A 16,308-nucleotide genomic window follows, 5' to 3' on the forward strand; every position below is an offset into this window, starting at 1 on the left:
GGCCTAATTTTGTATTTTTAGTAGAGTCGGGGTTTCACCATGTTGGTTAGGCTGGTCTCAAACTCCTGACCTCAGGTGATCCACCCGCCTCGGCCTCCCAAAGTGCTGGGATTACAGGCGTGAGCCACCACTCTCAGCTAAAACAATTATTTAAGGATTTTAGTCAACTCAAGTAGTTCTTTCAATATGAGACCAAAAAGATACGGTTTAAGAAAGTTATTTCTTCCATGATCTCATTACAAGAATATAAATATCTCAACATGATGAGTTATAAATTAAACATCTCAAAAAGGCAACAGGGAATTAGAGACAGTTCTGATATAAACATTGATTTAGAATTCTGAAACAGGTATTTTCCCAAAACATAATGATTAGGTTCCTAGATTAGTCCCTAAAACCCACTAATTTCATAATTTGTGAAAAGTGATAGATAGTATTATTCCTCACTATAAATTATAGAGCATTTCCTCACCCGTGTTCCGTTTAACACTTGGTATTTCTGATTTAGCATGTGGGTCAGTGACTCTTATCATCAAACTATGCCCCAAATGGTAAACTTTTAAGTCACTTACTTCGGGTTCTCTTTCAAATAACAGAAAAAAAAAGTTACACATAATCTTTGATTATTCAAGGTCTGACTACTTATAGGTTTTGGTGATCTTTTTTTCTTTTAAAGAGACAGGGTCTTACTCTGTCACCTAGGCCACAGTGCAATGGTGTGGTCACAGCTCATTGTAACCTCAAATTCCTGGGCTCATAGGATCCTCCCACCCCAGCCTCCGGACTACAGGTGCACGCCACGATGCCCAGCTAATTTTTTTTTTTAAATTTTGTAGAGATGGGGTTCTTGCTATATGATGCCCAGGCTGGTCTCAAACTCTTGGACTCAAGCGATTCCGCCTCAGCCTCCCAAATTGTTTAGATTACCGGCATGAGCCACTGTGCCTAGCTGGTAATCTTTCTTTCGGTGAAACTCTTCACAAAAGACTGTGTTACTCTAAAAATAAATCTCACCTTAAAAGAACTCATTTAAAATGAAAACATCTCAAGTTTTAAGATTAGTTTATCAGTTTCATTATGTCAGACAATAAAATTCTATTAGTTAAAGGCCAACTCAAAATTACTTATAACACAACTAATATTTTGAAATAAAAACAGATACTTACCAAGTGGAGCTTTCAGAAAACGTCGCTCAATGCCCTGCTCTATTTGAAAGAGTGCCATTGCCAGATAATGAACCACACTGCTCACTGACTGTGGTGTACTTGCATTCGTTGATACAGTACTTGGAGTTTCTGTTTTTATCCCCAAAAGTCTACAATTAAAACAATTCAGAGTTTATGGTACTTAAAAACACTATTAGGTAAAACTTAAGACCATTCATTGGTTCAAATGCTTATTTATACCTTTGTAAAAAGCCATTTCCTCAGTCTCAAGGAGTTGCAGTAAACAGTAGGGAAGGGAGATTCATTTAGAAGGACTAAGGGTAAATATTTGAAGGAGAGAGAGAGAGGAAGAGGGAAGGCTTATAGGAAAGGTTTTAGAGAGGTGACATTGTGATGGGCCTTAAAGCCTAAGTATTTCAGGCAGCTTATCTCTATTTCTCGTTTTGTTTTGTTTTTTTGAGACAGAGTCTCACACTGTTGCCCAGGCTGGCGTGCAGTGGCATGATCTCAGCTCACTGCAAGCTCTGCCCCCCCGGGTTCACACCATTCTCCTGCCTCAGTCTCCTGAGTAGCTGGGATTACAGGCGCCCACCACCATGCTCGGCTAATTTTTTGTATTTTTAGTAGAGACGGGGTTTCACTATGTTGGCCAGGCTAGTCTCGAATGCCTGACCTCATGATTCACCCGCCTTGGCCTCCCACAGTGCTAGGATTACAGGTGTGAACCACTGCGCCTGGCCGAAAATGATCATTTTAAAGTGCAAACTCATTCACTCAAAGCCTTTGTACATGGTTTTTCTTCCCAGTGTCCTATTTTTCTCAACTTTAGGGCTCAGCTTTGCAGTCACTTCCTCTTGCACTTCCTTTACTGTCTCCCATGTTCCACTAACACAAGTAGCCTGCCCATGTACTTCATTTGCACTGGGTTTAACCTTCTGTCAGAACCCCATTCTAGTAAATATAATGCTAGCCTCATGTTTCTCCATTGTTCCTTCTAGATGACAAACTGCTTAAAGGCATATAATATCCAAAATAATCTTGAAAAAAATAAAAGTATCTACAGATATAAGATATAGATTCTCATTAGTAATAATATTTAATACATATATATACGTATTTAGAGATGAGGTCTCATTGTTGCTCAGGCTGGAATGCAGTGGCACAATCATTATTAGCTCACTGCAGCTTTGAAGTCCTAGGGTACAACAATGGAATAGATGGGACTACAAGTGCATGCTGATCAGGCGTGGTGGCTCAGGCCTATAATCCCAGCACTTTGGGAGGCCGAGGCGGGTGGATCACGAGGTCAGGAGATCAAGATCATCCTGGCCAACGTGGTGAAACCCTGTCTCTACTAAAAATACAAAAATTAGCTGGGCATGGTGGCACGTGCCTGTAATTCCAGCTACTCGGGAGGCCGAGGCAGGAGAACTGCTTGAACCAAGGAGTAGGAGGTTGCAGTGAGCTGAGATTATGCTATTTTACTCCAGCCTGACAACAGAGCAAGACTCTGTCTCAAACAACAACAACAACAACAAAAACCAAGTGTATGCCACCATGCCCAGCTAATTAAAAAAAAAAAAAAGAGACAGGGTCTCACTATGTTGCCCAGGCTGGTCTCCAACTCCTGGCCTCAAGTGATCCTCCTGCTTCAGCCTCCCGAGTAGCTGAGACTACAGGCCCAAGCCATCTTGCCTGGCTCAAATAATACTCAAGTCTACCAGAATTTACTAATTTACTAAGTTTTCCTATAGAAAAGAAGAATGATAGTATAATTACTTTCCGAAATTAATAAAACCTTAAGTTCAAAGATTAAAAAAAAGAAACTTTTGAGAAATTATCATTATTTGAATGAATTGTCTCTTGGTTGCAGTAGTACAGAGTGGAGTAACAGAGATCCTGAGGTTTAGAAAATGATCATTCCAGTGGTTACAAATATCAAGGTCCTCATGACAAGTTTTAAGATAAGAAAAGCAACATATTTACTTAAAAAAAAAAAAAAAAAACACCTTAAAATGGCAAGGAAAAGTAATGGTTACTTTAGAAAAATCCTTTTGTACCTGTCTTTTACTATGACCTTTGTTTGTTCATCAATTTCCATCTCTTCTACATCTTCATTCACAGTTTTAATTATCCCATTTTCCTTGTTTTCCTCACTTAACAGCTCATACCGTCCACTTTCTAATGCTGATCTCCAGATATATCGATCTGTAACCTGTAACAAAATTCAAACTTACTAACCATGGAAAATGGAATATATTGTTTCTGAGAGGTATGAAGTTCAATATACATATAAAATCAATTCATGGATATTTTAGAAATGATTATGAATCAAAAGGTATCTAAAATAAGGTTACTAAGTGGCCAAACTGGAATTCATATTCTTCACAGATGAAAACCATACTACCTTACTTTCTGTATAAATAAATCATAAACAGTTCTAAGATTGGTCACTTGATAGCAGCAAAAAAGTGATAGATGATGGCCAAGGGATGAACAGAATACATTATAAGCCACGAATTACAGATTTTTAAAAGGTAAACAAAGAAACAAACCAATCAACCAGACTCAGCGGAGAAGGCAGGGGCTAGTCAAGGAAGAAGAAAATATCCTTACACATTTCAACATCTAATGAAAATATCAGAAAAAATATTTTGATGCAGGGGAATAAACTTAAGTTTTCATAAAAAATTTATCATTCTCTGGTGTTTATTCAAAACACATATGCCTTGTCTATGCCATATAATTAACAAATATGACCAAAATTCTGGACCAAGTAGATTAGACAAACTAAAAATGGGAACAAGTACAAACCTTAATTGCTCCTAATGTTCCTTGGTAGATTCTATCTTCAATATCTAAAAGAAAATCTCTCAGCCTTAGTTCAAGTTGCTTTTCTGCACACATTTGAGATGGATCATATGCACTGGAAGATCTTCCCCGACTATATGTTGGTTTGCTATCAGGCTGAGGTTTATCTGAAATAGTAAATAATTTTATTATGATTTTCTTATTAAAAACTATAATTACTCCATGTGGCTGTTATGATCTTGAAATAATGGATATAAAAGTGCTTTGTAAATCCTCAAGTGCCACAAATGAATGAATATCATTTATCTTATAAAGCCCTTGTACAGCTACTCAGGAGGCTGAGGCAGGATTGCTTGAGCCCAGGAGTTTGAGTCTGCAGTGAACTATGATATGCCACTGCAATCCAGCCTGGGCAACAGAGCGAGACTCTGTCTCTAAATAAATAACTAAAGCCCTTGTGTCCAGAATATATAAAGAACTCTTACAGCACAATAAAAAGACAACCCAATTTAAAAATGGGCAAAGGATCTGAATAGATATTTAAGGAAGATATACAAATGGCCAATGAGCACATGAAAAGATGCTCAACATTGGCCAGGTGCGGTGGCTCATGCCTGTAATTCCAGCACTTTGGGAGACCAAGGCGGGTGGATCACCTGTCAGGTCAGGAGTTCGAGACCAGCCTGGCCAACATGGTGAAACCTCATCTCTACTAAAAATACAAAAAATTTGCTGGGCGTGGTGGCAGGCGTCTGTTATCCCAGCTACTTGGGAGGCTGAGACAGGAGAACACACTTGAACCCAGCAGGCAGAGATTGCAGTGAGCCCAACAGCCTGGGCAACAAAAACAAAATTCTGTCTCAAAACAAACAAAAAACCCCAAGAATTGTGATCTATAGTTTTTAATCCTGAAAAAAACTGAAGTGGTCATGGTAACATGCCCCTAAATTTAAGCAATTGTTTTTTAAATTTTGATTTAATTTAAAATGTTTTAGCTCTATTTTCTCCCCACAGGAAACAAGTAAGCAATTCTTTACCTAGAGAATCTCATTTATTAATATAAAACGCACATCTAAAATGCCTTACTGCTTTTCTTATTTGTCATCAGTGGAGAAACCATCAAGCAGGAAATGCTGCTATTCGACCTGCCCTTGCAGCCAGGCTCCAAAGAAGTGACCATTAGTGGACCTTCTCCCTGGACTCTCAGCCAAAACCCTTAATGAGTAACCTCACTCACCATAATCTGTCCAAAACTGATGGCAGCCTTAGAGTCTCTTGGATTTCAGAGTCTACTGACCAAGGAATAAGGAGATCAGGGAGAATATGTATTTTGTTATACCATAGATGTGTTCCTCATAATTCAAATAGAACCCAGTGGAATTTAGAGAATCTTGTTTCTATAAAGAATCACATTCCCAAACTCTGACTTGCAAACTAAAAGGATAGCCTAAATCAAAGATAAGGTGCTGTAAATGTATATCTAATAGCTTGAAAAAATGCTTAATCCTGAATGACCAGAGATTAGGGGAGGAAAAAACAGTAAAACAATTTTCATTGAAAATTTACCTGAAAATGAAATTTCTCTTCAGAAAACGGGCTAGCTGTGCACATATTCTGCTTTTCTCTTGTAACAAAGTTTCTTTTAAGGCACTTTCTCTATGTCCTCTAGAATTAAGAGCTTCAATAAGCTGGTCTAGCTGTTCACAAGAACTGTAAAAGCACCACCGATTTGGCTTATGCACTGGTTTTGGCAGCTGCACAGAATGGTCACATGGACCTTGGTCAATGTTGGAGGTAGATTCAGACATCAAAGGCTCTCCAGTTTTAGTGGATACCTGAGGATCTTGAGACTGTACATTATTCTGAAATGATGAAGGTCTAGGCAACAGCATGTCTTCAGTAAGACCAGAATAATCCTCTTCAATAAAGAGTCCAGGAATAGAAGGGAAAATCCAGTATCGTCTATACATGCGGTCACGACCCAAGGGAAAGATATTGGTACAGGCTATGGCACTTTGGATTTTTTCCAAGAGCTCTTTCTCTTTTCGTTGGTGTTCCTGTTTTAATGCTTCATCCTCTTCAGCAGTAAGAGGCTCTCTTGTCACACAGTTGATCTCTTCTTGCCTTGTAAATTCTTTAAATCCATTTTGTCCTCTTTTCCCTGTAGTTAAAATGTTTCATCATCATATTTCAAGTTTCCATTAGAAAAATATGAGATACAAATTTACCCCAAGTTATTAGGTGTTACAGACTAAACTGTGTCCCCTCTCCACAACCCAAGTTCATATGTTGAAGCCCTAACCTCCAATGTGACTGTATTTGGAGATAGAACCTTTAAGGAGGTAATTAAGGTCATAAAGGTGGGGCCCTAATCCAACATGATTGGTGTTCTTAAAAGAACAAGAGACAACGAGAGATCTTGTTCTCTGACATGCACAGAGAAAAAGCCATGTAAGGATATAGCAAGAAGGCACTGTCTGCAAGCCAAGAAAAAGCCTCTTCAGACACTAACCCTGCTTGATCTTGGACTTCCAGACTCCAGAACTGTGAGAAAACAAATTTCTGTTTTTTTTTTTTTTTTTTTTTTTTTTTGAGACGGAGTCTCGCTCTGTCGCCCAGGCTGGAGTGCAGTGGCCGGATCTCAGCTCACTGCAAGCTCCGCCTCCCGGGTTTACGCCATTCTCCTGCCTCAGCCTCCCGAGTAGCTGTGACTACAGGCGCCCGCCACCTCGCCCAGCTAGTTTTTTTGTATTTTTTAGTAGAGACGGGGTTTCACCATGTTAGCCAGGATGGTCTCGATCTCCTGACCTTGTGATCTGCCCGTCTCGGCCTCCCAAAGTGCTGGGATTACAGGCTTGAGCCACCGCGCCCGGCCGAAATTTCTGTTGTTTAAGGCACCCCAGTCTGTGGTATTTCGTTATGGCAGCCCAAGCAGACTAATACTCTTATGTTATTAAGAAATCAATATACTTAAATCTAAAGGGGCATACAAAATCTGTAATTTCCATACTGGAGAGTGCAGTAGAGTATGTTAGTTATCCTCCAGTAGTCATCCCAGTCCTTCCTCTAAGGGAGGAATAACAGCAAATTACTTCTGGAGAAGACCAGCTTATAAATATTTGTCTTTGTGGATCTTTTGGTCTTCACAGCTATTCAATTCCACTGTTGTGGCCCAAAAGCAATCACAGGTAACATGCAGACAATCAGCATGGCTGTGGCTCAATATAACTATTTATGGACAGTGAAATCTGAATTTCATATAATTTTCACTTATCACAAAGTATCATTCTTCTTTTTTCCAGTCATTTAAATTGTAAAAATCCAGCCGGCGCAGTGGCTTACGCCTGTAAATCCCAGAACTTTGGGAGGCCAATGTGGGCGGATCACCTGACATTAGGAGTTCTTGACCAGCCTGGCCAACATGGTGAAATCCCATCTCTACTAAAAATACAGAAATTAGCTGGACGTGGTAGCAAGCACTTGTAATCCCAGCTACTCAGGAGGCTGAGGCATGAGAATCACTTGAACCCAGGAGGTGGAGGTTGCAGTGAGCCAAGATCATGCCACTATACTCCAGCCTGGGGGATAGAGTGAGACTGTCTCCAAAAAAGGGGGAAAATTCCTTTTTAGCTTATGAGTTATACAAAAACAGGGCAGGGCAGGGCACAGTGGCTCACATCTGTAATCCCAACACTTTGGGAGGCCGAGGTGGCTGGATCACTTGAGGGCAGGAGTTTGAAACCAGCCTGGCCAACATGACAAAACACATCACTACTAAAAATACAAAAATCAACCAAGTGTGGTGACGTGCACCTGTAATCCCAGCTACTCAGGAGGCTGAGGCAGGAGAATCGCTTGAACCCAGAAGGTGGAGGTTGCAGTGAGCCGAGATGGCGCCACTGCACCCCAGCCTGGGTGACAGAGCGAGACTCCACCTCAAAAAACAACAAAAAAAATGAGGCCGGCCAGATTTGGCATACAAACTGTTATTTACTAACCACTGGTTGAAGGTAACAGAACCACTAGTTTTCATCTGGGCACTTAGCAACCCAAAAGAAGGACAACATTTCCCAGAGTAGGCACGAAAAACTTTTGTTCAAAGAGATGGGATCAGAAGCAGTGTGTGTACCCTCTGGACTGTGCTTCCCTTTCCTCCTTCCCACTTCCAAATAGCTAGAATGCAGACATGGTGATAAATCATTTTGGAACATGAGAATGGCAGCAAAACCCTAAGGATGGCAGTACCAACAAGACAGAAAGAGCTTGGACCCCTGATAATCTGCCTTGACTTTGATAATATGTTGGAATTAAATTTCTCTGTTGTTTCAGTTGCTGTCAAATTGCTTTGATAGTTGGGAAGTATTTTTTCATTCTATTTCTTTTGCTTGAAAGAGTTTGTGTAAGACTGGAATTATCTGCTTTTAAAAAAAATTTGGCAGAATTCACCTTTAAAGTTGTCTAGGACTGATGTTTTCTCTGCAGAAAGATTTTAGTACTGATTCAAGTTCTTTAATCGTTTAAGACCATCTACATTAACAAATTTCTTCATAAATCCATTTTGATAATTTGTATTTTTCTAGGATTTTATTTTTGCATACATTTTCAAATGCATCAAAAAATTGTGTATTATCTCCTTAAGTTTCTACTCTATCCATAGTTAATGTTGCTCCCCTTTCAGTCCTAACTTTATTATGATCTTTATAAAAATCAGTTTCAACAAAGGTTTGTCTAGTTTGTGTCTTTCTCAGAAGAACACACTTTTGGATTTGTTGTTGTTCTTTACTATATTTTTATTTTATTTTTTTAAGAAAGGGTCTTCCTCTGTTGCCCAGGCTGGAGTGCAGTGGCATAATCAGGGCTCACTGCAGCCTTGATCTCCCAGGCTCAAGTGACCCTCCCACCTTAGCCTACTGAGTAGCTGGGACTACAGGTGCATGCCACCATGCCCAGCTTGCTTTTTGGGTACTTTTTGTAGTGATGGGGTTTCACTATGTTGCCAAGGCCGATTTTGAACTCCTGGGCTTAAGTAATCCAGCCTCCCAGAGTGCTGGGATTACAGGCATGAGCCACTGCACCTGGCCCTACTATATTTTTATTTTCTATTAATTTCTACTCTAATGTATTATTTCCTTCAGACTTGGGGGGATTATTCTTTTTCCCCCACCATCTTCTTAAATAAATGTCTAGCTCAGTTTGTGTTTCTTCTTTTCTAATATGTATTAAAGCTATACATTCTCCCCTAAGTAGAGGGACTGTATTCAACAAGTGTTAATATTCAGTAATCTTTAGTTTGATTCGTTTTAAATATTTTTTAGTTTCCATTATAGTTTCTCTTTTGACCCAATATTTAGAAGTCTGTTTTAAAGCTCGAATCATATTAGGTTTGCTTTAGATTTTGAAATCAATTGCAATGTAATCAGACAATACAGCTTCCATGATACGGGAAATTTTCCATCTACTTAGAGTAACCATTTAGAAAAAAATACAGAAAAAAGACCCCATCGAAATTACAGGCACAGAATTAACTTAAGGATTTCTTTTGATAGTCATTAAATAAGGTTGCTTAAGGATCCTCAAAAGAAATTTGTATTAAGAGCTTTTAAAAGATGTATTCGCTTTGATCTAGCAATTTATGAAATAATTTTAAGGTAGGTGAGCGTTCCACTTTCATCAATATGATACAAATTATGTGCATTATTGATCTTTATATCTCTGGTGTATAGGAGGCATCCAATGCATGCTGAATGAGTCCATTATAGAATGCAAATTTCTATTTGGCCCAAATAAAGTAGTAAATGTAAAAATTCAACAAAACTTGCTGACTAACCAAAAGTTAAAGTCATGAGAAACTGTCCTATTAAAGACATAGGAACATTATCTCTTTTTTTCTGAAGTATAGATGATGTTTAAATAATGACCCAATCATAAATGTACTAATAGGACTTCATAACACATTTTACAACTCATCACAGCTATGAGGTGGGCATTTAAAAAAACAAACACAGCCTGGAATCACAAACGAAAGCAATCAATATATTTCAGAGGAGCTGAATTAATAAAGTGCTTTATCAGTAAAAAACAAACAAACAAGAATGCTCTTAAGAAATTTCAGTATTACCCCTTCTGCCTCTTTTATGTGATCCTGGGTCATCTTCATCTTCAGTGACCATATCTTGATCTAATTCCTTTTGCTCTGTGTCTTTGCTCTCAGTGCTAGTATCAAAATCTTCCCTTTCTTCCTCCCTTAAGGATAAAAACAAGGATGACATTTACTAATGAATATATAATTCCATTTATGAAATATTTATTGCTTGCTTATGAAGTCCCAGGCATAGGCTTAGGAAGTAGTGAACAACATGACACAGTTTATGGTCTTGCAGAGAAAACAGATAATTACACAAATCATTTAAAAAATATGTAATAAGTACTAAAACAAGAGCAGTTCAAGGTATTATGAAAACATTTCAAGGAGAATGAAACTGACTCTTAGGGATCAAAAAGGCTGGCTTGAAGAAGTGACATTTTATAATTTGAGACCAGGGAGATGGGGAGGAGTGTGTGCTACAGAGGAATAACATACACAATGGAACAGAGCTCAAGAGAAACAGAAGCTTATAATTTTGAGAAAAGTGTAACGGAGAAAGCAGTAATCCAAGAGGTAGATGAGAAAAAGGCAGGGTAAGATTAGGCTGGGCCTTGTAAGGCCTTATCCAAAAAGCAATAGGAAAAAAACCAGAAGAATTTAGAAAGGGAAATGGTATTAGAAAGTACTGTAGCCACTGTGTGAAAAATTACCTGGGAAAGAAAGTAGATGAGGGGCCAGTAATAATAGTAACAGATCAGTAGTGGTCTAGGTGGCTGGCTAGGCGGTGATGGTGGCTTAGAGTAGGAAGGAGAGAAGATGACAAATAGTGGAAGAGAGAAATTCAGAAACAGGCAGAATGAACACAATATAGCTGTTTAATTCATTATGTTATCCAAATTAAAACTAAAATTATATGAATCTTGAAATAAATTACACCATTATGTTCTAAATCCAAAGTTGGGTTTTGCAAGCTCTAATATAAGGAGAGCCAGGGATAATGTAAATGAGTGGGGCTGAATGAATATTTAAAAAATATGAAGACGTGAAAGTCATACAATGTTACTTTTCTTTTTTAAAAAACTGAGCTTATATACCATAACAATCACCATTTTAAAGTGTACAATTTAGTGGTCTTTAGTGTATTCACAAGGTTACACAATCATTACCACTGTCAATTCCAGAACACTTTCATCATACCAAAAGGAAACACCATATCCATTAGTAGTCATTTCCCATTTCCTCTTTTTTGCTGCCCCTGGCAACCATACATCTACTCTCTACTGATTTGCTTATTCTGGACATTTCGTGTAAATGGAGTCATACAACATATAGTGTTTTGTCACTAGCTGCTTTTTTTGAGATAGAATCTCACTCTGCTGCCCAGGCTGGAGCACAATCTCGGCTCACTGCAACCTCCACCTCCAGGCCTCCAGGAGAATCCAGGGCAATTCTCCTGCCTGTACAGGTGTGTGCCACCACGCCTGGCTAATTTTTTGTATTTTTAGTAGAAACAGAGTTTCACCATGTTGGCCAGGTTGGTCTCAAACTCCTGACATCAGGTGATCCGCCCGCCTCAGCCTCCCAAAGTGCTGGGATTACAGGCGTGAGACAGTGCGCCCAGCCGTAACTAGATTCTTTAGCATACATTTTCAAAGTTCATCCACGTTATAGCCTGCATTAGAACTCCATTCCTTTTTATTGTTGAATAATATTCTCCTTTATGGACATACCATGGAAGAGATAAACCATTTGTTTATCCATTCATCAACGGATGGACATTTGGGTTGTTATCACTTCTGGCTATTAAGAATAATGCTGCTATGAACATTTGTGTATACATTTTTGGGTGAAGGTATGCTTTTAATTCTCTCAGGAATATATCCAGGAGTGCAATTGCTGGGTCATACAGTAACAAATGGTTTAATTGTTTGAAGAACTGTCAAACTGTTTTCCAAAGTAACTGCATCATTTACATTCCCACAAGCAATGTATGAGAGTCCTGATTTCTCAACTCCTCATCAAAACTTGTTATTGTTTGTCAATTTGATTATGGCCAGCCTACTGGGTGTGAAGTGTTATCTTACTGTGGTTTTGATGTACATTTCCCTGATGATTAATGATGTTGAGCATCTTCTCACGTACTTATTGCATATCTTCTTTGGAGAAATATCTATTCAAATCCATTGCTCACTTTTTAATTGGGTTGTTTTAAAAAATTGTTTTTTCTTTTTATAATTTCTTCTTTATTTTTTGACATTTAAAAAATTAACTCCCTATTCTGAATCTTTCAATTTTTTATTGTTGAGTTGTAAGAATTATTTTATATTCTGGATACAAGTCCCTTATCAGATATACGATTTGCAAATATTTTCTTCTATTGCAAGTTTGTGACCTAAGATCTTAAGGCTTATTAATGGGTATTTTACACACAAGTATTAAAAGTCAAAGTCAATATACTGATTTTGGAATATTGAGTTTTTTCAGAACTTTCCTTTGCAGATTTCTTTAAAAAAGAAAAAAGATGATTTCTGTCACATTCCTACTTGTTTTCATAGACAGTCCTATCTCAAATATTCTAAAATGCAATAAAATACTTAGGTATCTCTAAATTACTTAAGGTGCAGTCATCCTCTCCCTATATCATCTACCAAAAAACATCCAATCTCAACCCTGTTCTTCTATATAGTGCAGAATAACTATGAAATACAGTATACACCTGTGATACTGGTGGAAGGGACAGAGAAATATATTATTGGTTAAAATAGCCTATTGAGTGTTTTCTGGGAAGTTATCATGTACCTATAATAAAAGACAACTTTTCTAAAATCTGAGAGCATTTTAGAGTTTAACATGTCTGGTTTTATTCTTTATGTATGGTAAAGCAGGTGAACAGTGTGATTCACACCATACCCAACAGATGTATCTGCTGTTGAATTTCTTTGCTCATCTTCTTTCAGTTTTTCTTGTTTCTCTTTCATTTTTTGTTCTTGCTCCTTAAGTTTTTCTTCCTTCCTTTTACGAATTCTAAAAGTTAAAATGAAATATGGTAGTCTATCTGATGCACATATACTTTTCACTTTTAGCATCTTGTCTTTAATCAAATCATGGAAAGTACTCCAAACATTATTATAAAACTATAATGTAGTAATCATTCATAAGCTTTTTTTTTTTCTTTTTTTTTTTCTTTGAGACAGTTTCACTCTGCTGCCCAGGCTGATCCTGCTTCCTAGGATCAAGTGATTCTTGTGCCTCAACCTCCCGAGTAGCTGGAATTATAGGCATGCGCCTCCACACCCGGTTAATTTTTATATTTTTAGTAGAGACGGGGTTTGGCCATGTTGGCCATGCTAGTCTCGAACTCCTGACCTCCCAAATCCGCCCTCCCAAAGTGCTGGGATTGCAAGCGTGAGCCACCACGCCTGGCCTCATTCACAAGCTCTTAGTAAAGCCATCAAACATCGGTATAATCAAATCCACATTATAGCACCATGTGAAATATGGTTTTAAATGCAAAGAAATAAACAGTTTCATTAACACAACTATTACAATTCTTTCCTACCTGGCAGCTGCTTCTTCCCTCTCTTTTCGATGTTGTTCTGCTTTTAATTCCCGGAACTCCTGCTTTGCCTGTCGTAATATATCAACATAATCTTCAATAAAATCCCTAGTCGAAACTAGGGTCAGTAGCTTTCCACAGAGAGCATGGAGTATCTTCATTTTTTCTCCTGTCAAAAATTGGTAAATACTTCTGTATTATCAATCACAACAAATGAATTGTGTTTGAACTTTTTAAATTTGTGGCTCAATATGAAAATGCCTAATAAAGAATAGGGAGTAGTCTCTCAAACATGTCAATGACATGTCTTCAGAAAAAAGCAACTATGGGCCAGGCGCAGTGGCTCACATCTGTAATCCCAGCACTTTGGGAGGCTGAGGCAGGCAGATCACCTGAGGTCAGGAGTTCGAGACCAGCCTGGCCAACATGGTGAAATCCCATCTCTACTAAAAATACAAAAATAGCTGCATGCGGTGGCATGTGCCTGTAGTTCCAGCTACTTGGGAGGCTGAGGCTGCAGAATCGCTTGAACCTGGGAGGTGGAGATTGCGGTGAGCCAAGATCGCACCACTGCACTCCAGCCTGGGTGACTGAGACTCTGTCTCAAAAAACAAACAAACAAAAAAGGCAACTCTGAATCCAGTTTAACAGCTATTGATACATGAGGCATTTCAAATGTGTGTCTTGTATACTAGTAGTTAAATAAACATGAGAAATTTTGTAATTACAAAGAATTGTTTTTCAAGTTTTTTTTTACTTATTTGAGATGGAGTCTTGCTCTGTCACCCAGGCTGGAGTATGGTGGCACCATCTGGGCTCACAGCAACCTCTGCCTCCTGGGTTCAAGCGATTCTCCTGCCTCTGCCTCTGAGTAGCTGGGAGTACAGGCACATAGCACCACGCCCAGCTAATTTTTGTGTTTTTAGTAAAGATGGTGTTTCACCATGTTGGCCAGGCTGGTCTCGAACTCCTGACCTCAGGTGATCTGCCCACCTTGGCCTCCCAAGGTGCTGGGATTACAGGCATGAGCCACTGTGTCTGGCCCTCAAGTTTTAATTTTTTGGCTGAGTAACTGAAGTTCAAATCAATACTAAACTGTAATCACATGAATTAAAAAAAAAGACCATGGTAAATTACTATTTCTAAAAGATTGCACAAAAAAACCACCATTAATTATAAAGACTGCAAATGTTAGGAAGTAAGGTATTATACTTTATTGTATGTTCTCTAAAGTATACTAAACTCTTTACTTGTACATGTAATTCTTTAAAAAAAGGAAGTAAAAATAGCTTCATCTTAACCTTATATACTGTTTCTCATACCTCAAACACTTATTCAAGTGAATGGCAGGATTTAGCAGCCATTTAAACTTCTGATACACTAATGAATACAAGAGAAAGCTAATTTTCTAGCTAATTCTCACCCTTTTAAACTCAGTAGCTGTAGTAAGATTAATCATACATTTAAAAATATTAGAAAATCCAAATAAAAAAGACAATCATAAATAATTGAAGTTAATATGAATAATAACAATAGTCTGCTTTATCTTTTTCTCTTTTAATACTGATTTATCATAAAATTTCTCATCAGCTCCTTAGTTTTCTGGGCATAAGAGGGTAGGAAGTGGGCAGGTACAAATTCCAACTTGCAAAGCTTACCTGGTGTCAAATCATACACTGAGGTGCTTGACAGTTTCTTCACTAGACTGGGATTGCTCAAACGAAGTTCCATACAAGCATCATCTGTAGCATCAAATCCTCCTCGTTTTTGATATCTATACTTTGCATTTGCCGATGTTACATCAGCACCTGAAGCTAAGATGTGCAGTCTGAGGATTTCTGAAAGAGTGCAGCTATCAAGATCCAAACTTTTCAAACTGCAGCCTATAGTTGTTAAAAATGAAATAGTCATTTAGAATATAAACAATAAATACTCAGCAATGTAAATGTACCTTTATAAAATTAAAAATAAAAAGCCAAACAAACAAAAAAACAAAACCCACACATACCCTGGTGTAACTGTGGCCATGCAGCTGCCAAAGATGCAACTGCAGACAGTGCAGATTTTGTGGGGTCTGCATCTTCATCCAAAGCCTCTGTTAAATCTTTAAGGAAATAAATACTTTATTCTAGTGCAAATCAAAGCTTGAATATTTGGGAATAATGCCCGTTTTAAATGGTGAAAAAAACAGCAAACAACCTTAACATTCAGAACCTCAAAAGAACAAACACTAGGTACAAGCATTATTCACATTCTGCTTCATCACCACCTACAGCTATAAATCCTAAACCATGCACTACACAGACATTTTCATAACTTAACAGAAAAGACAATTTCCAAATTACCAATGAGACGCACATAAACATTCCCCCCAAAAGATAAAATGCACTTTAGAATTAAAAACAAATCTCCTCACTCAATATAACCTTAGAAAAGTCTACCTTGAAAATTGGAATCCATTTAAAGATAACCTAATCTTTTATGATTTTTTTTTTTTTTTTTTTGAGACGTAGTCTTTCTCTGTCACCCAGGCTGGAGTGCAGTGGCACGATCTCGACTCACTGCAACCTCCACCTCCCGGGTTCAAGCAATTCTCCTTTCTCAGTCTCCTGAGCAGCTGGGACTACAGGCACCTGCTACCATGCCCGGCTAATTTTTATATTTTTAGTAGAGACAAGGTTTCACCTTGT

At 38.1% G+C, this 16,308-nt stretch overlaps 1 protein-coding gene across 1 annotated transcript in view; it reads right to left on the reverse strand.

Annotated features, from left to right (window-relative positions):
- The window catches only part of BAZ1A (bromodomain adjacent to zinc finger domain 1A), a 142,932-nt gene that overhangs the window by 23,014 nt on the left and 103,610 nt on the right, over positions 1 to 16,308 (reverse strand). The window contains 9 exon segments of the mRNA XM_017886906.1: positions 1,167 to 1,315; positions 3,227 to 3,381; positions 3,981 to 4,158; positions 5,556 to 6,138; positions 10,096 to 10,220; positions 12,973 to 13,086; positions 13,622 to 13,787; positions 15,277 to 15,501; positions 15,627 to 15,722. Of these exon segments, the coding sequence (XP_017742395.1) occupies positions 1,167 to 1,315; positions 3,227 to 3,381; positions 3,981 to 4,158; positions 5,556 to 6,138; positions 10,096 to 10,220; positions 12,973 to 13,086; positions 13,622 to 13,787; positions 15,277 to 15,501; positions 15,627 to 15,722 (1,791 nt within the window).

The sequence above is a fragment of the Rhinopithecus bieti genome, unplaced genomic scaffold (genome assembly GCF_001698545.2).
Source record: "Rhinopithecus bieti isolate Rb0 unplaced genomic scaffold, ASM169854v2 scaffold_15821, whole genome shotgun sequence".
Taxonomy (NCBI): Eukaryota; Metazoa; Chordata; class Mammalia; order Primates; family Cercopithecidae; genus Rhinopithecus; species Rhinopithecus bieti.